Below are 27843 nucleotides of genomic sequence, written 5' to 3'. Positions count from 1 at the left end.
GACCAGGCGAGTCGTAGCAAAGCTGGATTGTAACATCCATTGGCATAATACATACCGGCAGGTTTACTGCAATTTCTCAAGCAATACTAATTTGGCAAATGATCAACGCATCATTTTCTCCAGTTACATGTTGCTGTTACAGCTTACCTTTGCCACTTCTTCCGTGTATCTTTTTTTGTCTCTCTTGTCCTGCTAAAACATAATATCGTAATTGGAACACACCGCGGAATTGCACGGAGAACGGGCACGTGGTTGGAAGGGGGTGCAATAATACCGGCAGAACGAAACAAGGCACAATTAACTGCCGCTATGTACCTTTATACATCCTCTGTTGTTCCTTCCTTTCCTGTTAGTAATTGCTAAAAAAAAAACCTGCGTGAGCATACAAAAAGTCATGAGAAAATGGGCGTTTACTGTCAAGAATTTTCATTTAATTTTGGTCCGTCACAACCGCTATGACGTAAAACATTACTGCTGTCGTAGCATTAAAAATGGCGGAAAAATGGCTGCGTACGTTCAATTTGACCCATTCAGCCGTAGATCCGGGCGATAATGCAACGGTTCTTCACACTTTTACACGAGTTGTTGGTCACCAAAAGAAAGTCAAGATTGCTGTTGAATCATGCTCATCTTGTGCCGTGAGCACGTGTGATTATTGTCAAATCTTGCGATGAACGTGATAGTGTGTTCGTCCCACGACGAGCTCGCCTGCCTCGAAAATGAACTGAAAACTTTTGGCCTTGTTGTCTTCGAATGCACTGTTATCGAAGCCTTTTTGAAAATGTGTGAAATACGTGGATGTCTGAAGTGTGCAAACCTCGGAAATTATCGCGCTAGTGGATCACCGAAAATTTATCGTTTATGTCATTTGCCGGTATAAGTATTACTGCCGGTATTATGCCAATGGATGTTACTACTAGCTACAAAAAAAACAACAACAATGTATTCTTAGTAAGAAGTTCACCATACAGACCGTATCAGAGGCCGATTCCATGGAAGTTTGGATGCCAGAATGCTGAAGTGCTGTGAAGTTTCATGGTATTCCAAAAAGTTGCACGAAACATTTTCGCGTGCATATCTCATTTGCATAATTCTCGAGCTAAACGCAACTCTGTGCATGCGTCAAAATGCTAGCTGTTTTAAAGCACTTTTTTTTTGGTACAGTAGTCGGTGACTTGACCCACGATGACCAGGAGACAGGGCTACCGAAGCTGGGCCATCGGTCTGGTGGCAATCGTCACCACCGTCTGTGTGCCGACAGTCGAACCGTTCTTTTCAGGTAGAAAAAAGGCATTTTTTATAGAAAGTGATGGAATTGAGTGACTCTTCTCTGCCAGTTTTGATAGGCGTGGCATTGATTAATGAAGGAGACGATGAAAAATAGTTAAATCATTGTGCCAAATAACAATAACTCATTAAGAAGCAACTGGATTTAATTTTGGAAAAAGGTCAGTTTTTTGGTAATTTATTTTACTAGGGGTAACATATCGCCTTATCTCAGCGCTTTTCAATGTGACTTTGAGGGTCAACCCTATTAAGACCGGGGAGGGGCTTTTGAGGCCTGTGCAAACTTTTATGTCGCACAATGCCAGAACTGCTTACGTCAAAGCCACCTAAATTTGATGAGTTTTCCTGAAATGTAGTTGAAAAGAAGTTTGAAAAGTTTTCAATGTTTTGGGTGTCATGGCAACCGTTTGTTAACGCATTTCTTATTACAAAAATCACTAATTTCAGTTTTAACAATGTATTTTTCACATTCATTTGCTATGTAACTACTATTTTCTTACACAAATAAAATCATATGTTATCTAGAACATATTTCCTAAATAGTTGCATGAGAAAAAAAAGAATAATATAGTTTCGTTGTGCAATTTGTGTCTTACATTTTTACCTGCTTGAAAAAAAGAAAAGCAGGTATTGATTTTGGTAAGGATCTTTGTGATTCCGGACCGATACATTAGAACCTTTGGATGAATTGCGATCGCGTTTGCTATGGGGATAGATATTGTGAGCCATTGTGCTTTAGCACGCATTATGAGTTTGCTGCAGTTTTGTGGTTCGTTTAAAAAAAATATTTACACCCTTTTTTTTTACTTTTTAGTAGAGTGGTCCCAGTATCTGACAGCCAGCTGGGCAATTAGGTACCCCTGTCACCACTGTGTGCAGGGTGAATCCCTGAATACACATCAGGTAGATGAAGCCGATGGTTGCACAAATCCACAACTAGAAGAAAAAAAAAGCTGTGACCACCCCTGTCACGTCTGTATGGAATGAACCAATATATACACATTAGGAATATGTGCCAGGTGCAGGCGTAACAATAGGAAATAAAAAGGAAATGGTGAGGTTACTACAAAGGTGTAGTTTTGGATCTCACCATTAACCATACGTAGATATATAAGAACAATAATGAAATAATTTTGCCTAATCACCCCCCCCCCCCCCAAAAAAAAAACATAGGCACCATCACAAAACAAAATATTCCATGCAGGTTTAAGTTTTCAGACTCTTGTTCTTCAAAAAGATGCTTAATTATCTCTGTAGCCTTAATGCTTCTTATAATGATACTATTTCTTCTATTCTAGGGCATGCGCCATACATTATTATACATAATTAAAGATCACAACTGCGTCAGTTGTCCCTACACCTAAGACTCTCAAAAGCTTGCTCCTTTTTGATCGGCCAGTCATAAAAAAATTTGAAATGTAGACCTTGACCGGTAATGGGCATGGGTAAGGATTACAATTGTGTTCATGTTTTCATTTCACATAAGTTTTTGTTAATGTAAATGAATTGACCTAAAATATTACCTTTGTCGCTGGCAGACCCAGCCAGCCCGCCAGCAGAGCCGGCTAAGTCGGCAGTGGATACCACCCAGCCGACAACATACACAGCAGAGCCCGCTCAGTCACCAGTGAATATCACCCAGCCGAAAACATACACAGCAGAGCCCGCTCAGTCACCAGTGGATTCCACCCAGCCGACAACATACACAGCAGAGCCGGCTCAGTCACCAGTGGATTCCACCCAGCCGACAACATACACAGCAGAGCGGGCTCAGTCACCAGTGGATACCACCCAGCCGACAACATACACAGCAGAGCGGGCTCAGTCACCAGTGGATACCACCCAGCCGACAACATACACAGCAGAGCCCGCTCAGTCACCAGTGGATACCACCCAGCCGACAACATACACAGCAGAGCCGGCTCAGTCACCAGTGGATACCACCCAGCCGACAGCATACACAGCAGAGCCCGCTCAGTCACCAGTGGATTCCACCCCTCCGACAACATACACAGCAGAGCAGGCTCAGTCACCAGTGCATACCACCCAGACCACGACATACACAGCAGAGCCGGCTCAGTCACCGGTGGATACCACCCAGCCGACAACATACACAGCAGAGCCCGCTCAGTCACCAGTGGATTCCACCCAGCCGACAACATACACAGCAGAGCCCGCTCAGTCACCAGTGGATACCACCGAACGGACAACATACCCAAATGGGCCAGGTAAATATGAATAATAATTCAATTGGCAATTAATTTTTTTTTTTTTTATTTCTTTTATTTCATATCAGACTACAGTTTAGTTGTTTAAGCACGCACAGGCAGGGCCTGTGGCTATTAGTCTGAAGGCAGTTGTGTTTAAATATGTAAGTTTTGAGATTTTGATAGATATATTATTTTCTGGAGGTTTTTTAGATTGTGAAAGCTATTGTAGAACGTGGAAATTGCTTGAAAAAGTGTATTTCGTTCAGCCTCGTAATGAGAGCATTTACAAATGAAATGTACTTATCAATAATTTTCCATCGCATCCATAGTACAGTACATGAATAATCATTATGTTTTTTTCTTCAACCGGGAGTTTTTTGTACCTGCCCTTTTCTATAATAACCCACGCCAGAAAGGATGTGTATATGGCTATGCGATCATGTGTACGTAACAGCTACAGCCTCTTTTATCCATCCTCAGGCTGTAAAACACGAACAGGAGCATCCTACCGAGGAACGGTCGCCGTGACTGAGACGGGGAAGACTTGCCAACGCTGGGACAGTCAGACGCCTCATATGCACGACAAGACACCCGAATATTATCCGCATTCCGGACTGGAGCAGAACTACTGCCGGAATCCGGATGGGGATCCGGTAATGATTTGGTGTTACACCACGGATCCGGACCAGATATGGGAGTACTGTGACTTGCCGTATTGTACCGGTAAGGCTTAGGTCCCAATTCCCGACCCGGGGCCCTCCTGGGTAACTTTCGGAAACAAAAAAAAATGATATAAATGGCAACAAAAGACACAGAATGCAGAAAAACAGTCATGAGCATAATTTGTGTATATTCCTTGATAGACGCTTTTATCTTTTGTTTCCGCAAACATCCCGGCCGGGCCCGGTTTGGAAATGGGACCAATAGGCCTTAGGCCGACGTCACATTTCCAAACTGGGGCCTGTCCGGGCTGCTTTCGGCAAAAGTATGATATAAACTAGAAAGGCCGACATTTGCTCGAGAGCAAATAAAGCATATTTCAGCCATCTCCCTCCCCATACAACAATAGACTGTTCCAAAATCACCCATGCGCGAAAACGAAACACTTCTGCTTTAAAGATCACCTTTAATAATCACACTTTAGGCCAAAAACGAATCTTAAAAAATTCCCCGTGCAAGAATGAACTCTTCTAGTGCACTGGTATTGGGGTTGCCTGGACATGTGCAAGTAGAACTTAACATTTGTTGGGGGCATAAATCACTTCAAGAAGACGAATTTTTGGCCATTTTATCCATCTGGGGCTCCTCTCCCATGCCATGGTATTGGAACAAAATGTCGCATGGGAATGCCTGTGATATATACCTGTTTTGTTGCACATAATTTTCTCTTCGATGCCTATGCTGCACCTGTCTCTACGCCTACATGTACATGCAAGTCTACTTGATGTGTGATGACATCATCTTACTGCTGAAAAGAAACAGAGAAATGTAAATCATTATTATTTCATACATTTGTACACACCTCTCAAAATGTTCATGGACAATGCTTCTGAATGATAAAGGAATATAACAACAACAGAGGTATGGACACATATACACAAATTGTACTTGCAAATGACAAAGTACAACTGACAGCATAAAAAAAATTGGCATGAATGAAATCAAAGTCATCCGGATATAGAAGCCAAATGAGGGACATTTGACTTGGTATAACATTTACACCAAAAAATTCTAAAAACGAGAAAAGATGAATTAATATTAACAAAATGTTGCAAAAATCCATATGGCTCCCAATCACCGAGCCTCCACAAGGCCCCCCTTGCCAGTTCATTTTGGCAAGAGCCAGAGCGGGAACATTTTCCATTCCCCATCCCCTTTGCCACCAGTGTACGTGGCAAGGGCCGGAAGCCGGCGCCAAGTATTTCATTCACAGACATCCACCAGGCTCCCTTTTACCAGGTTTGGCAAGAGCCAGAGCGGGAACATTTGCCATTCCTCATCCCCGTTGCCATCAGTGTGGCAAGGGCCGGAAGCTGGCACCAAGTATTTCATTCGCAGGCATCCACCAGGCTCCCCCTGGACAGGTCATTTTGGCAAGAGCCAGAGCGGGAACATTTCTCATCCACACAGGTCGGCAAGGCCTGAGCTTGTACAATACACAGTCCCTTATTCCTTTGACTCTGGTTGCTGTTTTGTCTGATCACTACAAAACGTACAGTACACATCATTATGGTAGCTATAGAATGTCTGTATTACACCATGATTAACAACAGCTGAAAGTGTTGAAATGTACACATGGTCAATGAGAGTACTTCTGTCCGTCGTAGGAGCCTCTAATCTTTATCAACTGTTTGAGGCCAGTTTTCGTCAAGAAAGATAGGAATGTTTTGTTCTTTTCATTTGAAATCGAATTTGAATTAAAGTCACGTCAAGTCACCAAGAATCACTGTGTCACTTCTTTCCACTGCAGACAAGTGCTCCCACAGTTTCTCTAAACTGGATATGAATGAGTATTTATTTGTGAACATTTGTCGGTCTATAAATGGCTACAATTAGATGCTTCATGGGCATACAGCCAGAAGAAACTTAAAATAACCACAAATTCTAGACTAACATTATTTGGGATGGGAATTTTAGAACACCTTTATATGTAACGTACATATACTGCCAGGCCTCCATGACGGAAATTCGTTGTCGTATAAGTACCTTCCTCACAAGCATGTCTACTCACCTGTCCTTACGGAACATTTTAAAACTCTGCAACTGAGAGGACGGCACATTTTCTGACAGCCATATCTCAGTCAGGCATAAGATATTAGCTTCAACCAAATCAAAAAAGACTTTGAAAGTTACTTACAGGTGATTCAATATTGTGATGGGCAATGTTCAACAATTCACTGACAGATCTGTCACTCAAATAGCTGCTGAGTAAGAGTAAAAAGAACAGTATTTTGTTAAGCTACACCATATGAGGTTATACATTATATATTTACTTGCAAACCTTAATAGCTACCCTTTTAATTCATACCTTGGTAATCTTCTCAGTTAATTGCCAGGTTGGGAACGGGGCGTCCTACCGAGGAACAGTCTCTGTGACGGAGACAGGCAAGACGTGTCAGCGTTGGGACAGTCAGACACCTCATGGACACAACCAAACAGCTGAGAACTACCCGTCATCCGGACTGGAGCAGAACTACTGCCGGAATCCGGACCGCCGTGCCGGAGCATGGTGCTACACCACGGATTCCGGAACCAGATGGGAGTACTGTGACGTACCGTTTTGTGGTAAGGTCTGCTTCTGTTTGTATATTGTTTGCGCCTTTACTTAAACTCGATAGTGCTCCATTCGGTCAGGGCCGCTATTCACCGGTTGGGAGGGTCCTTTAACATCATAGGAAAGTTGACAATGTATGTAACTCCTGTAAACAGAGAGGGAATTGAACTGAGAAAGGAAATTACGTGCACTACGGGTGACTTCGGGAATGAGTTTATCCAGTGTGTATATTCAAGTCTGTCTGAGTTCGGTATTTATATTGTTTTGGTGTAGGCTACCCGTACTGCGTAGGTGGCATAATCCCTAGGCCGGTTGGGGTTGTACTCTGCTAACAAGGGTAGATGTAGGCAAAGTTTGCGGCCGAAAAAGTCGTCTTTTCAGTTCGGTAACCAGGTCTAGGCTGCACATTAAAAGTTAAAGTAAAATACAGCTTCTTCGAATCTTTTCCTAAACCAAAAGAATGCCTCCAGACCTCTTATTAAGTGTCACTGACGACAGAAAGTGGATATTATCTGAAACCAGTTGCTTGAGTAATTGCTATTCGGTGTATCTTATTACTGGATGTCTAACCTTCATCGACGAAAAAAAAAATGTCAATACGGTGTGGCCGTTCTCTATGACAGAGCCTTACGTATATTTTTTCTAAAGCTTGGCGCGAGGACCAGCGTTGCGGACAGGACTACCCCAGCCCTGCTGATGCCGACAGTCCTGCTGAATGTAACCCTAGCGGCCATTTCCCCTGCTGCTCCCCGGAGGGCAGGTGCGGAAACACTGTACTCCACTGTAACTGTCAGGACTGTGTCGACTACAGGGACCCAGGTACTTAACTATGCTTTACTGTTGTTCACGTGTTATCATTGATAGAACTGTTATAACCTGGAGCTAAGTTGGTTAATTTCCAGTCATCAGATATAGCGTTACATTGTTATTTTATTACTTGCTTTCCCATGTATGTACTTCATTTTTGGCAAAATTAATTAAAGAAACAAACAATATAAAACGACTCGAAGGCAATAAAGATAACGGTAGAGGAGGACGTAATGGTTTTGTTATACTTAGCATTTAGTACCTGTCAACAATATCGTAAAAATATCAGCACTTTTTCTGGTTTGGTCAACCTTGCTTGTTTGTATTGTACACGTAGTAAACCGCCTAATTGTGTAAAGCACCATTTTTGCGCTGAATAATACAAACTTCATATCTGGACAGATCATGATCAGATTCTTAGTTTCGCTATTCTGGCCCGGATTCATTGTCATAAACGCCCCCTAATTCTTCCAGACCAAGGGGGTGCTGAGTGTGCGGAGGGCGAACACCGGTGCCCGAACTGGAGGTGCATCCCGGAATCGCTGTGGTGTGACGGCATTTACGGCAACTGTCCAAACTCCGAAGACGAAGCGGACTGTGGCGACCCTCGTGAGTTTGTGCATGAATCACTTCATCAAGCGGGGAAAATACTGGATAGCAAGTTTCTTTCTTTACAACCAAAACATCAAATTACAGCTGACGTTTCTGTTTTCGTCACATTGTAATCAGCTTTAAAGCATCTGTTGTAGAAATTCGTGCTAAGACGCCTGTCTGATTGTGCCACATCAACTCTAAGTCTAAATGATCAAAGACAAGCGTGAAACGTATTTTAATGAGGTAAAATTATGCTGATTTTTTCTCATCCCAGCGCCCCCAAAACAAAGATGGCGGCGCTGCAGAAAAAAAAAACACGTTGGGCAGACTCCTCCCCTAAAAACACTAAGCTCCGCCCTAAAGCACAGTATGGGAAAAAGCCCCTGTGTATCCAGAACTGTTCGCGATTGGCCACGGTTCAGGATAGTTCCTGCGTGTCGCAGGCGCGGTTCTGGATACGCGGGCACGGTTCGGGATAAAGCAAGGTTCTGGACGCAACACAGACAGCATGGCTGATTTCGAGAGTCAACAATTTAGGAAAATATATTCTTCATTTGTGTTCTTTCACATCTGTATTCGCTCAATTTGCAGAGTCTTTGTACGATTTTCAGTACAATTAAAACTCTGTAAAAATGTTTTTTGAAACGGCCAAAAATCGATGTGCGCGCCGATTCATCCATATAATCAAAACAACATGGCTTAATAAAGATGAATTCGAACTAAATAATACGACATAAACAAGGCACGTCTAGACATTGTTATGCAAATCAAGACAATGGTTAAGACTTGAGATGTTTACAAATCAGCGGCCTTCACCTTCGACATACTGCACGCAACCCCTGTCGCTGCACATGCTCACCCGGAACGCCGAACTTGCTTATTTCTCATTTACTACAGAGCTTGACTACACCGAGCGAGACGGGACCTACTACAAGGTGGTCATGAAACCAACCATGGCGTACCGCGATGCGCAGCAAGCCTGCGCAGTGGACGGAGGGCACCTTGCTGACGTGAAGACTCAAGAGCTGCAAGACTTCCTGAGGCTCATGGTTCAACTGAGTTTTCCAGCCAAGAACTTTGCTGATTTAAACATACACGAGTTCCAGGACTTACTGATGTTCCTGGATATTGAGAGGTTTCTAGGGGAGAGCTGCTGGATCGGGCTTCATTTTGCCGGAGTAAGTTCCGCCAGAGACAGAAATGTTACCTTTTCATTTTGCATTTTGCTTCTTGACCTATGTCTTTCTTTCATCTTCCCATAAGACGCCTGAGCGTACCCAAAATTTGGGCATTTCCCGTGATTTGTATTCTACTATAACTAACGATTGCAGCCTTGATTCTGACCCTTGGTGTACGCAGTGGCAGGCAGCTCAGCACTCCACTGTCCCCGCCCCGAAGTTTGAAACTAAAAAGGTGCCCGAAACAAAAATGTAGTTTTAAAACCTAGCTAGGCAAACGGGCATTTCAAACCCTGCACATTTCAAGAGAGTTTCGTTCTGATGTATAGGATAACGATACGTGGTCCTGGTCTGACGGAACTCCACTCAGCGACTGTACCTTCACCAACTGGGCACCCGGGAAGCCTCTTAACAACGGTACAAGCTGCGGGCAGCTCTTGTGGGAGGAAGACAATGCCTGGAATGACCTGCCTTGCGATATCCCTAAATGCTTCATCTGCCAAATAGGTATTTTTGTCATTTTACTTTTTGTAGTTTTTTTTGGAAATGGAAGAAGACCTTTCTTGTATACATACCTGGTTAAGTACACGTCGTACGATAAACATGGTTGACAGATAAATAGTATAAACTTAATGTTAACCTAACAAAAGAATTGCATTCTTCTAAGTGGATTGTTGAAAAATTAGGAACATATTATATGATTTGCAGTCAAAAACATTAAATCATGAATATTTATAACTTGAATGTATTGAGTAGGGAAAAGAGGTTGTATAAGTTTATAAATCTCACATATCTCTCTCTTTCCGTCTCTCTCTCTCTCTCTCTCTCTATCTCTCTCGCTTTCTCTCTCTTACAAGTTATTGTGTACGGTAGGTTTTTATGTTATGAGAAACATATGGATACTTCTCGACATTGTTCAGCCAGATTTATCTACCGTAATGACAACAATTGGTTTAATTTCTGTTATTTGCCTCTTTCAGGCCCTGGTGAAGAGAATGCCTGTGCCTCAGATGATGATGTTGATCTCTAGGCAAACGGGCATTTTTTAAAGATCCATCTCCTCAACATTAGAGATCATTGCACAACCGCAAATCAGTCACCCCCGAGAGAGTCTGCGAGGGAGGCTACAACAAGTAACGCTAGTTCACCTTTATTAGTGGGATAACCAATATCCGTTGGTTTAAAAAACACGGTATTAAGGGACCGACAAACGGTGGTTTTAAACTGCAAAAATACATGTGTTGAAATTTAGAGCCACAATCCGTCGAATTATTATCCCTATATACTCTGTTTTTATGAAACAACGGCTTTAGGTTACCCGACGGATAAAGGTGAAGTAGCGTTACAAATGCTTTGTGCTACATGTGCAGAGTTTTTCATATTGCACCTCTCACGTAGAATAGCATTTTATTATAATTAAGGATGTACAATTAAGTACAAAGGTTTTGTGCTACATGTATGTAGTGTTGCCGTTTTTTTCTTCATATTGCAACTCAGTCAGATGTACAATAGTATCGTTATCATAATTAAAGCACATGCGCAACGAGACGAAGCATGTTGTATGTATTTACCTTTTACATACATACATATATATATACATATATATATATATATATATATATATATATATATATATATATATATATATATATACAACATTTATGTTTGAATCGTTTGTTTTGGATAAAAGTCGATTATTGATTAGGGTGGTTGGAATTGGGATTCTACCAGCAGCACATATACTTGTTACATGAGTGTACATGTTATATTCATAGCCAGGCCATGTTGATTTCATAACATGGATGACATCTTCTTGGAACATAAGCGGTAGGCCAAGGGATTGTTGTCGAATCGCCCGTCAAATACAAGATGGATCAAGATATTTTCATGTTTGCCTTGTTTTCAACATTTTATTAGAAATTAAGTGATACATGGTTCAACATACTTACATTGGTATCTCGCCATTTTACTGGTAATCTTATGAATAAGTATCATGATAGTAACTTCATGTTGTTAAAGGACAGCATCAGAAAATTTTCAATTCTTTATTTTCCAGTAGTTTACTCATTAAAAAGTTGATGTACGTCAATTTTTACATTGATCCGCCTATTATGACCCTGTAGACACGTTTGAACTTCGCGCTCTCCTCCTCTCCCAGCCGCGCTGGCCGATGACGTAATGGCCTCGTTCTGATCGTCTGAGATTGTATGACGTCACGGATCCGGATCAGAAACTTCTAGCCAGCCATTTCGCTCGGTGAACCTCTCAGCGGCGAATAATCACCCCGCCATTCTGGAGTTCAGTTTGTTGTTGTTAAAAATTACTTTCGTGGACCTGTAAGTCGCATTGTGAGCTGTCTACGAAGCCATAGTCCCCGGGAGACTGAACATGAATAAGCTTGCCTGCGAGTAAACCACGCGGCGACGGGACGAAATCAAAACAATGGCGGTGGGGGAGGTTCACGCACCGTGCCTTTCTGGACTTTTACAAGAGCGAGTTCGGGTCAGTTCTTACCTTCTCCTTTCCGGACAGCACAGCGATAATTACACGTAAGCTTCCACGAATTTTGGTTGAATTCACAATTGTCCAACTGGCAGGGACATTAAAAAAACATTTTTCCTCTGACAACATACCCTTGATCGCTACATATCGAACGACCCCCTTTTCGCGCCGAGTATAATGAGTAAATGAGTAAATTACTGGAAAATAAAGAATTGAAAATTTTCTGATGCTGTCCTTTAACTATTCTATTTATTGTTATGATCTTTTTAGATAATTTATTGAATCGTGTCCTGTTTAACTCTGCATAATTTTGCATAATTGATTCTATTACAAAAAATTCCAGAAATCGTCATAAATGACAAACTGTACTGGAGACAAAACTTCATGAACGGTTCTCTTCTAAAATAGGTGACGTGTGCTGATAATAATAGAGTGGTCCTTACAAAGCGATATGTAAATGTTACTGATAAACGTTCTAGATCTGTCGAAAGTTATGGGACATTTCGCCATAGTAGCTGTAAAGGGCATGGAATCCCTGCTGGTCAAAAAACCTGTGCGGTGTATTTGCAATTGTTAACCAACTGAAATCTAGTACGTAACTAAATATAGTCTTACCATGTATTACCATTTTGAAAAACTGAACAGAATTTTTGTCAAGTAATCAAAGCCGGCATACTTTGCATTCTATACAGTTTTCTAGCATTGAAGCTATAAATTTAATAATTATGTTAACGAAAATAAACAATGGTCACTAGAACATTCGGAAGCATTGGCAAAGAGATCCCAATCACTTTAAAGACTAATTTTTTGCGTTCATAAAACTCAAGTAACATCACATCATATCAATGATTCAATGACATTTTCACAACTCTGTAGTACTAGAGAAAAAAGCCCTAGTGGTCGGAATGCTCGCTGTACATTTTGGGGGTTAAGAGTTGGAAGCCTTGCAGGGTCATTCCAAAAACTAGTATTTTGAAACGGTACATATCTTCGCTAAGCACTCTACATTTATTTCTTTTATATATATATATATATATGTATATATATATATATATATATATATATATATATATATATATATATATATATACTTGCACTCTTGATAAAAGACTATATTCCGAATGAAAAGCTAGGAGTGTTTACATGTTTAAACATTATGATAATTATGATTATTGTATACATGTGGAACTTGTATACAATATAAACATATAGCCTTCTCATCAGCTGTTTTGCTGCATTCATGGATTTACCCACAAGTGATTTATTGACACTATTTATTGGAGTATTTCTCAGAGCCGTTATTATGACAACTTCAACAACAACTCATCCGTAGCTTGGGAAAATGACAGCTCAGAGACGACGGTATTCAGACTTCCACTTCAACAAAAACTGTTAGAACAAAGTGTATTCTGTATACTGCTCTCTATCTGACAACGATTAACAGGTCCTTGGATGATTTGGAATGTCGACGTCAAATAGCACGAGTGCCATTTCAGCCATGATGTCAGCGACTACAGCGGCGACGCCACTGCTCCGATTGTACATGCGTGTATACGTACGACTGAACTCCTGCGAAAAAATGGACAAAAATAGGGTATCATTATCTCAGGAATCAAAACTACAGACCATAAGAATTATCCTAATAATAATCTGCTATGTCAATCTTCTATGAAACACATTTGCAACAAATTCCAAACGGTCGTTCTGCAAATAACCCCTGCGCCTCACAACATGTATATTAAAGATTTAAAAGATTATGCTAATCACATGCTTATCTGTAATATTAAAAAAAAGATTAGATAATAAATCTACAATGGCTCACAAGACATCATGAAGGTATAACTCTCTTATCTCCTGCTTCTCTCTTTTTTCAATTTGTTATTATTGGCTGTTTCTCGTTGTTTTCCTTCGTTTCTGGTTACCATAGGCTTATAAGGCTTCGGCCCTAATTGCGCGGGATCCCGCGGGGGATGTACTAATATGTAGCACCGGCCGGAGGACACCCCTGGATGTACCCCACGGGTAGGTCACGGGATCTATTTGTTACCGGGTGCCGGGCCAATTTGATCTCGGTGCCCGGCCGGGAAGTCGCAGGGGATCCCACGCCCGAAAGTGAAAAAGAAAAACAGCCTGTAAACTATCCGGCTGGGCCCCTTTCCCATTGAGGACTCATCAAGTTTGACCCATTACTTTGCACATGTAAGTATGAAGTCCGTTTTCCAGCCGAACTCGTATATCTCCACCAGCTGACACAGGCAGGCACCATATTTGATGTGTCCGCGGGACTCACGGGGCACAATGTGCATCTTGGCGACCAGACGCCGCGCGTACAGCTCACTGTACTTCATCAGTAGGGCATCGGCTTTAGCCTGAGGAAGGAATGTACTTTAAAACACCACGGTCTATACTTGCCAACACAAATGTATGCCTTTCATATAGTAAGGTTCTTTTAGCACAACCAGAAAATAACTTACTTCTGGTTGTGCTAAAAGAACCTTACTATATGAATAATTGCCAACCTGATGAAGTTATTCACGGACAAATATATGCCGTTTAGTGCTTTTCTTCTTCTTTGGTTTACGGTATCCAAATTCTACTAGTCGATGTACTTGACAATACCAGAGGGTCAGAAAAGCTGTCTTGGATGTTGACTTCCACTGAGGCTGATTTCTGCGTTGCCATAGCCATCAAGTCTTGCTGTATTTGAAGCTGTAACACAGATGCAACATGATAATATTGGTTGAGATTTTGTGCTGTATCTTATTGGATGATATTAAATTAGGCCTACTGTAACAATTACGTTTGAATGTTCTATGAATCATTAGACTGTTGATTATAAAACTTCAAATATATCAGAGTGACAAGGACACGTAAACGCCGAAAAAGAAAATCACATTGAAAGGAATGAATTATAAACTCACCAGACAGCATCCCCTCTCGTAGTACACGAAATGCAGCTGGTTATTAATGTAAGAACAATGGCCTTGTTATGGCAAAGAAAAAGAGTAGCTTATGAGTTTCTCGGATCTGAATACTGAAACATTTTATTATTCTTATAAGCGTTTTTAAAACCTTTCATGAGAGTGAGATGGCTAAATATACAATGCACAAGTAAGAATCTTCCAAAACTAACATTCGAGTATAAATGTTTATAAATGTTCATTGTCACATTTATGCTTCTTCATCATAATTAATCTCATGTTCTCACCATGTACATGCAGTTAGCCTCCAGGCATGACCTTTCAATTAATTTAATTAGTTAAAACAAATCTGCATCGTCTCCCTTTGAGTTTTTTAAACATACATTCACACCAATTACACAATCATTTAGCTATGCAGGAAAACGTTTCCACTTTACGTATTACTTGGTTTTGGCGACGCCTCGCGGGCGAGCCTAATGGTATAGTATGTTTCTTGTCTGCAAGAATTCTAGGAATTTTGCAGGCATATATTTAAGGGAACGTCTGCAGGAATGTGTTCTCGTGAGGCCGCTAGAATGAGGCGTTTCTACATGAAAACTATAAAATTCCAAGGGTCCCCAGAAATGTGAAATATTAAAGGATACGCCAGCCTTAGCGATACCAAGGTATTGGTCGGTCACAGTCGCAAAGATGTGGTATTTTGCCAGGATGGTGTTCACCTCCACCATTGTGCGTTCCATGTTCCTGTTCATCTGGGGAACAGAAAATAGTGGAAGCTATTACGGTTGATGAACAAAAAAATACTACTTAGATCTCACGACAAAGGCCAAAAACAAATCAGCTATCTAAGCTTGAAACTGTAACATTCGATCATAAATCTTCTTTAAGGTTACCTCTAAAGCATCCGACCTTTTTCGCGACTAAAATGACCGAGTGGGGTCCAAACGCATCTCAAAAATATAAAATATATTTAGTATTGGTTCCTAAATTATGAAGACAAAACTCTTTGCTTTCCTTTCAGTAACGTTAACAACGTTAACTCCAATTTGAATCAAATTCAGAGCTCTCAAAATTTCAAGCAATATACTACTCAGTAGTCTAAACTCAACAATAATAAAACAAAATTGGGTGTAGTAAAGAACAGTTTTTAAAGATTGAAAATTTCAGGTACTGAGATTGTAACAAGGCAATGCAGCACCATAATGCAATTCCTTAGAGAGCTACAATTAAGGAGCTTGACATCAAGAGTTGGACTTACTATGTAACGCCCTATGAAGTAACGGATAGCTGTTCCGAGGATTGAAAGAACAGAAACTTTCACCGGAGCTGCCACAAGAGAGCGGTAGTCTCCATCGGTGAATATGCTCTTGTGGTTCGCTATCAATATGATGAGGAAGATCCCTGACATCATCTCAGCAAACGTGTGCAAAGGGGCATACTTGGTGTAGTACCAGTTGAACTTCTCCATCTTGCTGGTCTTCGTGACCTTTTTCATAACCGTGACGGCGTCTTCTCTGCCTATCTGAAAATGGAAGTGCGTATCCATGTAAGGTGACTAGTTTAAAATCAATCTTAATTGGTTCTGGCCATATTGCAGTTTTAGGCTGCCTACACTTATACCATAGGAATCATGGCAGATAGAGGCTGTCCGAAATCACACACCTGAGTTTTAGATGATGAAAAACTCATATAGGCATGCTTGTCCGGCCTCTAAATTGTACAATTAACACTAAACCAGGAAAAATGTATACGGCGCAAACACGTGAAATATGACCCACAGTATACATGGTGACCTTTTACCCTATTCACCCTTTCTATAGCCTACTGCATCCACAAACATGACTAAAAGCCAATTTTAAAACGATGTAAAATTAATACAAAAATCATAGCCAAGTCCAAATCATTTGTAAAGACAACCCATAATGCACAGTAGAGTACGTAGCACAGACAACCCTACATATTGTAGTAGCAAAGTCCACATGGTGCCCCAAATATCAAACTGACAGACAAACTACGCAGACCCTCTTTCCGCTGACACTGAAACTGCAACTCAAGACGCACCGCTATGTATCTCTACGAACCCTCTCCACTACCACCCTAGCTGCATATTTCTGACTCAGAGTGTTCAAAACCAAGTTTACGTACGGAAACACATTAGGTATATGACATTTGCACTGCATCAGAACTTTCGATTTTTGTATCCTGACCTGAACATTCAATGGTCCCAATTTTTGGTGCCAGATAGCTTGCGATGTAAAGAAGCGTTGTTGTGTGTTTGGACTCCCTAACAGCTTGCTCTGGAACTGTGTCCATTATCGTAGAGATTAATCATTTTGTGTTGTTAACAATGATATTTACCCTTACTCCCCTGGACATCAGCTTGGCGTGAAGAATCTGATCGTCAAACCGACAGCACGGTTGTTCCCACGCGTGCTCTGGCTCAATCTTCAAGACGTGCTGGCCGTTAATGTAGTCTGTATAAATAAACACGTGACCTATCAGTAGATATACAAAGTTCCCCTTTTTGTATTTCACATCTAACTGGCATCAATAAAAGATCGATTGAATATCCAGCAAGATGAGGCAAAATTAGGCATTTGTCATGTTTGTGTGTTAAGGCTTAGGCCCCAATAACCTTGAATGTGTCTGTGCGTCTTGGTTGATAATTCCCTCCGTGCATCGAATTTGTCTGTCCATCCCGTGACGTTGGTTGTACCCCGTGTTTGTGGCTCACGGGGTATTTTGGGGGCCCCACCGGGCACCGGGTTGAATCTACGTGGGATTTAAAATGAGCCCAGGATTTGGTAACAAATAGACAACGTGACCTTACCATGGGGAACATCGGTGGGTACCCCCTGGTATGTATCCGTCAGTCTACCGGGGCCAATTCTGGGCTTCGGATCCCTGCTGGGGCTTCATCGCTGACTGGCACCCGTTTGATTGGGACTTAGGCCTTGTGTGGCACTACGTATCCTAGTCCTTAGTCTGCTGTTGTTGCAGAAAGCCCAAAAACGAAAAAAAAGCACGTCAAATTAACTAAATATATTCATCTTCACTACTTACTTGGGTTGTAGGAGAATGTAGATAATGGATCATGTCCGCTTCCAGGTTTATCTGTGTGAAACAGTAAGAGAAATAGAATAGCAAGTGGGTATATGATATATTCATTGCTGTTAAATGACAGGAATTTAACATTCAGACTTGGGTCAAAGGAACTTTAACGGATACAAATTATCAAAATTAGACATTAGTCATGGTGCCCAAACGACCCACACAGAGGTCAAAGGATAGGTGAGGTAAGGTGAGGTGAGACATTATTTGCATAGTGATGTAATTCTTCTGCGAAGGTAATATGATCATTGATAGATTTAGATCTTAGATTTCTAATCTTATCATTGTCAAGGAAAAGCTAGCTACAAATTTAAAGTTTCCTTAACAAGGATATGACTTAAATACTTTCAACACGTGTAATTTGTAACAGATTAATATAGAGTCGATTCCACATTACCAAGACGGTATTTCTTGCCTTTTGTTCCAACATTTTGGAAATCTTTATAACATTCTAACTATGATAAGTAACTGTTTAGAACTATTTATGACATCTGTGTAATGTTCTAAATATTTTTTATAGTGTTCATACATGTTAGAAACATTTCTATCATCAAATAAATTATTTCTGTTAGTTTCTAAACTGTTCAAACATAGATTCATCATTTGTGATCACATGTGATCACATATTCGAACATAGGAAACAAAATGGTAGAACTGGGTCAGTGGGCTGGGGAGAGGGCAGTTCACACATCCCTGCCAAGTACAGGAAATTCTGTCTGTCTGACGCCTTTTCACAAAAGAGCCACCCGTGTCTACTAAAGAAAATCTAAAAATACAAGACTCAAACAAAAGACCTAGCTTAGCAACTTGGTTTATGGTGGTAATAAAGGTTTTTATGGGGGAAAAATGACGCAAATTGTTGGAACATGTGATCAGATGTTCCAAAAATAACAAAAACACAGATGTTTCTAAATTGTTCTAAATAAAGAGATATTTGTACCATTAATTTCCGAATGTTTCCAACATATATAGATAGATTCAAACATGTTCAAACTTTCATTTTCAATTGTTTGAACAGTTTAGAACTTACGTGGCTGAAATATTCTTTTACTTAGAATAGTTCAAACTTACTACAAATATTATTTTAAAACCCTCTCGGTGACTCGGAATCACCTCTACTGAACAAAAATTATGCTTAATCAAAACCTTTTTGCATTTTCTCTATGAGAAAAAATTGGGCATTTGTTATACAAATGAGGTCATAATTTCCATTTATTTTCATAATTTCCAAAATTACAGAATGTCCGCTCTGCCGACATTCTGTAATCTAGCCACTTGGGGCAAGCGTACCAATGACAAATGCAAACTGTGCGGTAACAGGGAAACTCTACATCATGTTCTTAATAACTGTGGCGTCTCCCTTCAGCAAGGACGATATACGTTCCGGCACAATTCCATACTTAAACTCATAGTGGATACCCTTCAGGAGAACATTGATCACTCGCAGATAGACGTCCGTGTCTACGCAGACTTGCAAGGGTATACAACTGACGGCGGTACTATTCCTGTTCAAACCATACCTACAGCACAGAAGCCGGACTTAGTCATATTCCTGCCTAGAGAAAACACCATCCATATACAAGAACTAACTGTACCTTTTGAACAGAACATTAAAGCCAGTCATGAGCGTAAGGTTAACAAATATACTTCCCTTGTGTCAGACTTGAGCAAAACAGGCATTTCAGTTACTCTTACTTGTGTTGAGGTTGGGTCAAGGGGGCTTATCACCCCAGATAACAAGAATAGACTCAGAACGCTGTTCAAGACTGTTAAGGCAAAAGTACCAAAGAAGCTCTTCAGAGACATTAGTCGAATGTCATTATTGTCCTCCTATGCAATATGGAGAGCTCGACATGAGCCACACTGGGAATACTGTGCAATAGAATGATTTTAAGACGAATGATTTTAAGACGATACTGAACTAAAGTGTTTGATATCATTATTGTAATGTCGTATGTCAATTTGTCCATGTCTCCCTGCATGTTTGATCTGCAAAGACCGGCATGACCTGGGATCAATGTCACTTTCCTTTATTTTCCGAATAAAGAATGATTTTATAGGCATTTGTTATACAAATGAGGTCATAATTTCCATAGTAAATGAGAAAGAAATGACTGGCTACGGTGGTGGTCTTTATTTGTTTCTTTTTCCTTGATTGTACAATATCAGAATATCACATGCTAATGATTTTACCTTTCAAAGCGCCGATAAACCTGTCGAAGAAGTAAGGCGTCCATTCCTCCAGGTGCGTCATGTGCTGTAGGAAGTTTGGCAGTACACACTCGCGGAGCATGACGGGAATGACCTTTTTATTCTTCTCCGTGAGGCTTTCACTCATGACCAGCTGCCGTTCGAACTCGCACCACTTGCTGGTCACGAAGTCTCGCGAGATTACGAAGACAGTCTTTTGACTCTCTTTGATGGAACGCGCGATGTTTTCGATGACATACGCTCCCGGAGTAAAATCGCGATCGTGGATACAACACTTGAAGCCGAAGTCGTCTGATTCTAGCTTTTGAACAATGCCTTTTACCCATGGTGCATCAGCGCTGCTGTAGCAGAAGAAAACATGGTACTTCTCGTGCTCGCCGAGAGGGGGCGCTACTCCCACAGTCCCGTCCTTGCCGTTATCTGCTATCTGGACTTTGCTCTGGGCCGGGGAGGCAATTTGAAGTCCACCGCCTTCTTTGCTCTGTGCTGACGCGGAGGGATATTGTAGTGTGTCGTCGGATTCGACTTTCGAATCATGGGAGATGTTTGCTTCCTGCACTGCAGTACTGCAATGGTGAGTTGTAGACAGGTCACTCATACTTGCCAGTCGATGATACCTACAAGTTAAATTGATAATTAACTAGAATTCTGTGACCTTCACAAAATTATTGAAATATTACAACCGATGTATTGTGTGTCTCCTATTCATCGTGTAAATAAGCTTATTTGTATATACCATATTAGTTGATACGGGGTGTCTGTGTGGCACAATGGCTAGAGCGTTAGAATCAGAATCAGTAGGTCCTGAGTTCGATACTCGCCATTCCCCTGCCCCCATGACGGTGGAGTGTCGCCCACTGAGCCTGACGGCTAATCTGTCAAAAGGTGCCCAAAACACCTACGGATTTGGTGCTGCCAGTGTGTCAAAAACTGCGCACTGCCACTAAGACCCGTGATTTTTTTTTATTAGCTGATACGTTTGTGAAGATTAGCCATCCAGGATTTTATATTTTAGTTGAATTAGTCAATACTGCTGGATATATATATATATATAATTTTTATTAAGACGTTTCGAACACTGAAAGGAAAATGTTTTTCACTGATAAACAACAGCGGACGCTGTTCGAAACGTCTGATAAAATGTTTTATGTGTATCTAGAAGTATTGACTAATTCAACTACAATTATCAAATTAGTTGATATCTTAGTGCAAATTATTTCCCGAAGGCCAAACTAGAATTTTTGCATCACTAACGTTAATGCAAATGACGTCTTCATTTGCACAATTCCCTTCTTTTGGCAGTATGGAATTATAACATTTAGTCATTAATTATGCAAATTAGGTTAAAGTTCGCTTAATTTTACATCTGACAATGTTCTTCTCTTTCTCAGTTACACATTCAACCTGTTCCAATAATCAAATATAAAGCGTGGCGGGTTTATAGAATTTTCTGATTAATTATGCAACCTAGACACTTATTTAATAAATAGAAAAATGCTAATACATTACATTAAAACCTGGAATTAACACTAAAGTGACTAAATTTCGGACGAACTCCGTTGACCTTGTTCACAGAATGAATGGCGTCACGTACACACCTCGTTTACAAAATACTTTTGATACTTTGACCCCATTCTGCAAAGTGGTGTGTTTCTGACGCCACTCAATTGCAGTATGCATTATTCTATAATTATATTTCAGCCATACATAGTATGGTGAAATATATTGTATTCGTAATGTTTCTTTCTTCTTTCTCCTGTCAAATCTTCAAAGTGATTCATCTCCGCCGTTCCTGGACCGAATGACCTGAAATTTGGCACAGGGGTAGAGTGGGCCAATACCTTGATGCTTTTTTCTCAGTTTTTTCATATCTGCCTCTAAAATGATTTTATTGAGATTTTTTGGTCAATTTTAGACCAAAACTGTATATTTTGGCCCCTGTACCCTGGTATTACAACCAAATGAGCTGAAATTTGACAGAGATGTGCCTTGATAATGCCCCCATATAAATTCGATAACACTTTTGGTGTACAGTACAACAAAATGCTTATTTTTGCGATTTTTTTACCAATTTTTGACCAAAAAAGGACACTTTTGGCTCCTGTACCTTGGTATTGCAACCGAATGAGCTGAAATTTGACAGAGATGTGCCTTGATAATCCCTTCATATAAATTCAATAACACTTTTGGTGTACAGTGCAACAAAATGCTTATTTTTGGCCAATTTTTGACCAAAAAAGGACACTTTTGGCTCCTGTACCCTGGTATTACAATTAAATGACCTGAAATTTGGTATAAATAGGCATTAGATACTTGGTAACAAGATTCAAGTAAAATTTTTGACATAAACAACTTTAAAATGATTAATTTTGGCACTTTTCTGAGGGGAAATTTGTTTTCTTTTGGCCTCCTGACGTGACCTTCCGTGACCCCGCACAGAGCCACACCTGTGCGCGTCAGCCGGAGAGTTAATTGAATCAAAGACCTAGCCAATCAGCGAAGAGGAGGCCAAAGGCTAATTAATATTCATAAGCGGGGCCTCATGATCCCATATATAGCAGTGTTCCCGCCAGGTGGAGCGAAGCCCGCCTAAGGCTCTCGCATTTTAGACTATTCAGAAGGCTTTATATTGTATCAGTTCTTAGGGGCATATCTATGATAATCGCAGCAGTCACTTAACTTCTCTTCAGGAGTTTAGCGTAACACTATTTCAGGTCAAACCGTCAAAGGCAACTAAAAACAAACTTTAACGTTACTGAGTTCAACAGTACTTATAACTTGTTATCCGAAGTTGAAACGCTAGCGATGGTATTTTCGCTGCGCTGTTAGCTCCGTGCGACTGTTGTTGACGGTCTTATAACGGTATATTTTGCACCCCTGTACCCTGGTATGAGTAACATTTGGTATAGATAGGCATAAGATAGTTGGTAAAATGATCCAAGTAAAATTTTTGGCATAAAGTACTGTAAAAGGCTTAATTACAGCACTTTTTTTAGGGGAAATTGGTTTTCTTTCGTTCTCCATGCCATGACCTTTCGGACGTTCACCCCACAGAGCCGACATCTGCACCTGCGTCTAGCCGGCAGGAAGAGTTAATTCAATTAATGGTTCAGCCAATCAGCGAAGAGGAAAGCGAAGGCTAATTAATATTCATAAGCGGGACCACACAATACGTTAACTTGAAGACTCAGGCCGTACAGACTTCTCGCCAGGATTTTTTCAAAGCGTCGGACAGGGGTCCGGGGGCCGCCAAATGTCCCTGGCGGGGTCCAGGGGCAGGGCCACTGTGGGGGGGACCCAGGTGGGAGAAGCCTCCCCGGAAGCTCTTGCATTTTAGACTATTGAGAAGGCTTCTTTTATCAGTTTTTTTAGGGCCATATCTACGTAGCAGTCACTTACTTCTCTTCAGCAGTTTGACTTTAAAATATTTCGGGTCAAAGCTTCAAAGACAACTAAAACCTCATAAACAACAAACTTTACTTAGCTCAACAGTATACAAAAATATTGTACGGGTTGCCATCCTTAGTTGAAGCGCTTATTTATAGCGCTAGTATCTTCGCTGCGCCGTTAGCCGCCGTGCGACTTTTGTTGACGGTCTGATATCACTACGTCGCCGCCTCGCTGATATTCCCACGGACATGTTTCAAGAAAAATACCCAGCAAAAAACGCTGTTCTGCGTCAAATTCTATTCTATAAAACATGTGGGACTCAGTGTTACAGTCTAAATATTTTGTAGAAGCACCGCTGTAGGAAAGAAGGTCCAAGCAATGTAAAACATCACGTAGCATGAAGTTCGCTGTCAACTGGCACACAGCACATGACTGTTTGAAACTCTAAGTCTAATCAACAGCCGTGTTTGATTGATAGCCGGCGGTCCTTTGATGAAGTCGGCGAAAGGTGCGTTAGTTAGAAAATCTGCGTTTAGTTTTGATACGTAATTATAAGTTAGACAGTGGCGAGAATGATTATCTTCTCATCAATATTTCTCTTCAGAATTATTTGAACTTAATTGTACATCTAAACAATTGGCTTACCTGTGCAATGTTTATATGATTAATGATCAGTGTACTGAAATCATGTGTAACGTATGGCTCCTAGTCAATAGATCAGCATTTTCTCTATAGTGACCACCTGTCTATAGTGGCCACATTTCCTAGTGCTATTGTTGTTTGACATAAACTTTGAACATTTAAATTGTAAGTAACTTTAAACTGCTAGAGTTTCAGCCCAATAAAACACTCTCAGCGCCAGGGTATGAACAGACTGACCAGACAGACGAAAATAAATCCTCGAACAAGGTTCAATCGTATCTTCCGGGTCTGGCAGGAAGTTGTTAAACTAAAATAAGAATAGGCTCGATGGCTGATTGCATACAAAGTAAAACAGTTTAACAGTTTTACAGCTTGAAGAAAACAAACGCTCCTACAGTACCTGCACCTGCTTGATAATTATTAAATCGTATGCCCTACTTGAATAAAAAAAGTTCACTGCAATAATAAATGTACCCACATCACAAGGAGCTTATACTTTTTAAAACTTACACCTAGTTATCGTACTGAAAATTGTTAATGACATTACATGAAGTCATTCAACAATTTTCAGTCATGATGAAAATTTTCTGAATGGAAGGTGTGATTATTGTCATTTTCTGAAAAATAGAAGCAAGCTCTGTTTTTACCTGGAATCAATTCACAATACCAGTCCACTTTGGGGGATAATGTACTGTTAAGAGGATGTTCCATTTTTGCGCAGGGGTGATTTGGAACAGTCCAATGTTGCGTGGGAAGGGGTATGGCTGAAATATGCTGTATTTGCTCTTAAGCAAATGTCGGCCTTTCTAGTTTTATACTTAGATTCTGACTTGTCTAGCTATCTGGCAAACCAAAAATCATGACGATCTGTCGACCCCTTCTTGAGTTATTCTGTTTCAAAGTCTGAAATTAAACCGGTCCCTACAGTTCCACTAGGGGCCCACACTTACACACACACGCTACTAAACATTACCTTCCCCTCCTTCAAACAATGATCCCCCAGTGATATACATACGTATCATTGACGTGGATTTTTGTTGAAAACACAATCTACGTAGTATTACATGGCTGCAAGGATACGTCTGTGATTCATAAATTGTTGATGAAGTTCTTGATCATAGATACATAAATATATACACAATGTAGTTACTAAAGTTTTGACCTATCGAGAAGCCAGCCATAAACTGTCACCTACCTGCTGAATGTACCAATGTTTGACTAGAACTAAAAGATATAACACATACATTACGTTGTATCCACAAGAGCTTGGTTTCGACTCTGTGGTTTCGGATCCTCTTTTTCAGAAACACTTCTTATATACCGAGCATATATACAACAGACTAACTAGATATAGCGTTTCAGAGTGATGAGCAGTGTATAGTAGGCTAGTAGAAATAATCATATATATATTATCATAAATATCATAATTACTTCTCATGCGAGTAGAAATGATAAGAAAGCCCGTACCTTGAATAGTGGGCAGAAAACTACTTGTCAGCGGCAAGCCCTCGAAATCTCAAAGCATAGTTTCGGCGATTGAAGAAAGGGCGTACGAAACCAAAGTACAACAGTTTCTGTTTATATTACACAACCAAGATACTTTGGTTTCGTACATGTACTTTGGTTTCGTACGCCATTCAAGGACTGTTCACACATACTGCTGATCGATGACCTCTGTAAGTCACGAACCTAAATTGATGCAAAGCACCTGAGTGCAAGCACCTACTATTATAGTACATGAACGAAAGCATAGAATCACCAACTATTATGATAGCTAAATTTGGCAATGTCTATACATGTAAGATAGCTGAAAACCACGTACCTTCTACAGCCTGTAGAAAAATGTTCGACAGCTGCCAGCCCTCAAAGTCTAAAGCTCAGGCTCTATAAATAGATTCCTTCCACTCCCACTTCCTTCCTCAGTCGATTTTGAGTCTTTCACCGCTCAAAAGTTCGATTTTGTCTTCGAGCTGTGGAGTTTCGTCCGGCCCCTTCAAAAATCCTAGCCGTAGAGTGGTTGAAAAAGTGCCAGTCAGGCAAATATTGCGACCTTCTTTGTGGATTGGCGTATGGGCACTTGGACTTCGGACCGCTCTCTGGTTTCGGTCGCTAACCCGGTAGAGCGTTGGGGTCGCGCATGCGTAGCTTATCGGATCACGGCATTCACGAGTCCACATAAGGGTTGTAGTCAGTTTTCGCGAGGCCGCATCGGGTAATGTTTATAGTCAGTGTGTGTGTGTAGAAGATCAGTATAACTCCAGAACACCTGAATGGATTGAACTGATATTCAGTATGTCGTTAGGTCTTAATGAATGCAACCAGGAATCGATACCCTCCCCCCCCCCCCCACCCCCAGAAACTCTAGTTACGCTAATGCAGTGAAATTTCTGAGTTTGATATCGTGGGTTCTGTAAATACTACATTATGTTTTCACTGATGTGCCGCGTTTACAGGCTAGACAATTTTTTTTTCAGTTACTCTACAGTTTCTACAATTCATCTATTTACTTATATTGTTGTATGAAGTCATCTTAATATTTCATTAATTCTTTCATTAATGTACTCTGTCCAGTCTACATTTGATTCATTCGAAGGAAATTTAACTCGACTCATCTTTTTTTGCCGAAAATTTTGCTTTATTTAACAATTATGTTAGCTGTACTCTTTTATTCATTGGGTTCAGAGATGTGTACAATGGAGAGCGATCATCGGTGGCCTATGTTCGGAACAAAGGGCCCAAGTTAGTAAGGAAGTAACGTTCCATCATCATCATCATTATCTGTCGACGTGATCACACATGTTCGCACATGTTTACACACGACGGGATTATACCGCCCCTCACGGGGTGACATACCCTTTCGCTGGCTAATTACAAGACGGGGATGCGCCAGGTCTCCCGTCCGGGTGAATGTTGTAATTCACCATGTGGCTGATACGAGACAGAGGTTCGCCAGGCCTCCATCCGGGTGATTTGAAGTGGATCACCAACTCCCGACAGAAGGATTTGCACCAACACACACAGCACCATCGCACGTGTGGGGGTTCTTTAACGTGCGTGGGGTGTGACTCTCCCCATACACGGGACCTCCATTTAACGTCCTATCCGAGAGGGACTCCGCTCTGGTATATGTTTCGCTCCTTTTGATTGGCCAATTTCTTCATATTCCGTGTATATCGCTCCTTCTGATTGGTCAGAATGAATCGATTTGCATCGACACTGGTGCCGGTGTCGATTCATTTTGACCAATCAGAAGGGCGATACACGACCGGCTGGCGGTAATCTGCGTGTTACGTCGTCATAACCAACGTGGAACGGGGCCTTCTGATTGGTCCGCGGCGCCTGGCTATATGCTAATGTGCAATAAGAACAGTTGTTAAGTTCAATGATAGTTGCCAAAATAACAAAAGCCAACTCGGTAATAATCAATAAACAAGTAACTTCAACGTCATGAATCATAATTTGTATAAGTATAGTGATGGATGCTATTGCAAATGATATCAACTCAATATACATTAAACAAATGATAATAATGAAATAATACATTACAACTTGAGGTATTATACTATCAACTGGAACATTAAGCTTAGCGGGTGGCACAAAAATCTGCACAGGGGAGGGCTTCATAATAACACAACATATCGAAACACACGAACAGACGGCAAATAACTTTAGTGGCCTTTCCATCATGTGCTCTGTCCATCATCAGTATAGCTTAT

General features: G+C 40.8%; 3 protein-coding genes across 3 annotated transcripts; 2 read left to right on the top strand and 1 right to left on the bottom strand.

Annotated features, from left to right (window-relative positions):
• Positions 1–1185: 1185 nt before the first annotated feature.
• Positions 1186–4237, top strand: LOC118421133 (apolipoprotein(a)-like). Its single transcript, XM_035828293.1, has 3 exons — positions 1186–1279; positions 2826–3515; positions 3978–4237. Exons 1-3 carry the CDS (start codon positions 1186–1188, stop codon positions 4229–4231), a joined length of 1038 nt encoding a protein of 345 aa, XP_035684186.1. The 3' UTR covers positions 4232–4237.
• Positions 4238–6552: 2315 nt separating this feature from the next.
• Positions 6553–10458, top strand: LOC118421132. Its single transcript, XM_035828292.1, has 6 exons — positions 6553–6782; positions 7420–7590; positions 8053–8239; positions 9070–9350; positions 9680–9857; positions 10331–10458. Exons 1-6 carry the CDS (start codon positions 6639–6641, stop codon positions 10378–10380), a joined length of 1011 nt encoding a protein of 336 aa, XP_035684185.1. The 5' UTR covers positions 6553–6638; the 3' UTR covers positions 10381–10458.
• A 3580-nt stretch (positions 10459–14038) lies between these two features.
• On the bottom strand, positions 14039–20597 carry LOC118421130 (the record flags this gene model as incomplete). The annotated part of the gene is made up of 7 exons (XM_035828291.1): positions 14039–14221; positions 14472–14561; positions 15418–15525; positions 16095–16295; positions 17138–17247; positions 17837–17891; positions 20070–20597. Coding segments are annotated over 7 exons (1275 nt in total), but the record flags the coding sequence as incomplete, so codon positions are not given.
• Between the last annotated feature and the right edge of the window lie 7246 nt (positions 20598–27843).

The sequence above is a fragment of the Branchiostoma floridae genome, chromosome 8 (genome assembly GCF_000003815.2).
Source record: "Branchiostoma floridae strain S238N-H82 chromosome 8, Bfl_VNyyK, whole genome shotgun sequence".
Taxonomy (NCBI): Eukaryota; Metazoa; Chordata; class Leptocardii; order Amphioxiformes; family Branchiostomatidae; genus Branchiostoma; species Branchiostoma floridae.
The sequence above is the reverse complement of the archived record's forward strand: the minus strand, read 5'-3'. Positions and strand labels throughout refer to the sequence as shown.

Excerpts from the sequence above, each read along its gene's own strand:
- LOC118421133 (XM_035828293.1), top strand. The coding sequence starts at position 1,186 with ATGACCAGGAGACAGGGCTACCGAAGCTGGGCCATCGGTCTGGTGGCA. Across the intron at positions 1,280-2,825 it reads AGTCGAACCGTTCTTTTCAG|ACCCAGCCAGCCCGCCAGCA; the intron begins GTAGAAAAAAGG and ends TGTCGCTGGCAG. Across the intron at positions 3,516-3,977 it reads AACATACCCAAATGGGCCAG|GCTGTAAAACACGAACAGGA; the intron begins GTAAATATGAAT and ends ATCCATCCTCAG.
- LOC118421132 (XM_035828292.1), top strand. The coding sequence starts at position 6,639 with ATGGACACAACCAAACAGCTGAGAACTACCCGTCATCCGGACTGGAGC. Across the intron at positions 6,783-7,419 it reads CTGTGACGTACCGTTTTGTG|CTTGGCGCGAGGACCAGCGT; the intron begins GTAAGGTCTGCT and ends TTTTTTCTAAAG. Across the intron at positions 8,240-9,069 it reads GGGAAAATACTGGATAGCAA|AGCTTGACTACACCGAGCGA; the intron begins GTTTCTTTCTTT and ends CATTTACTACAG.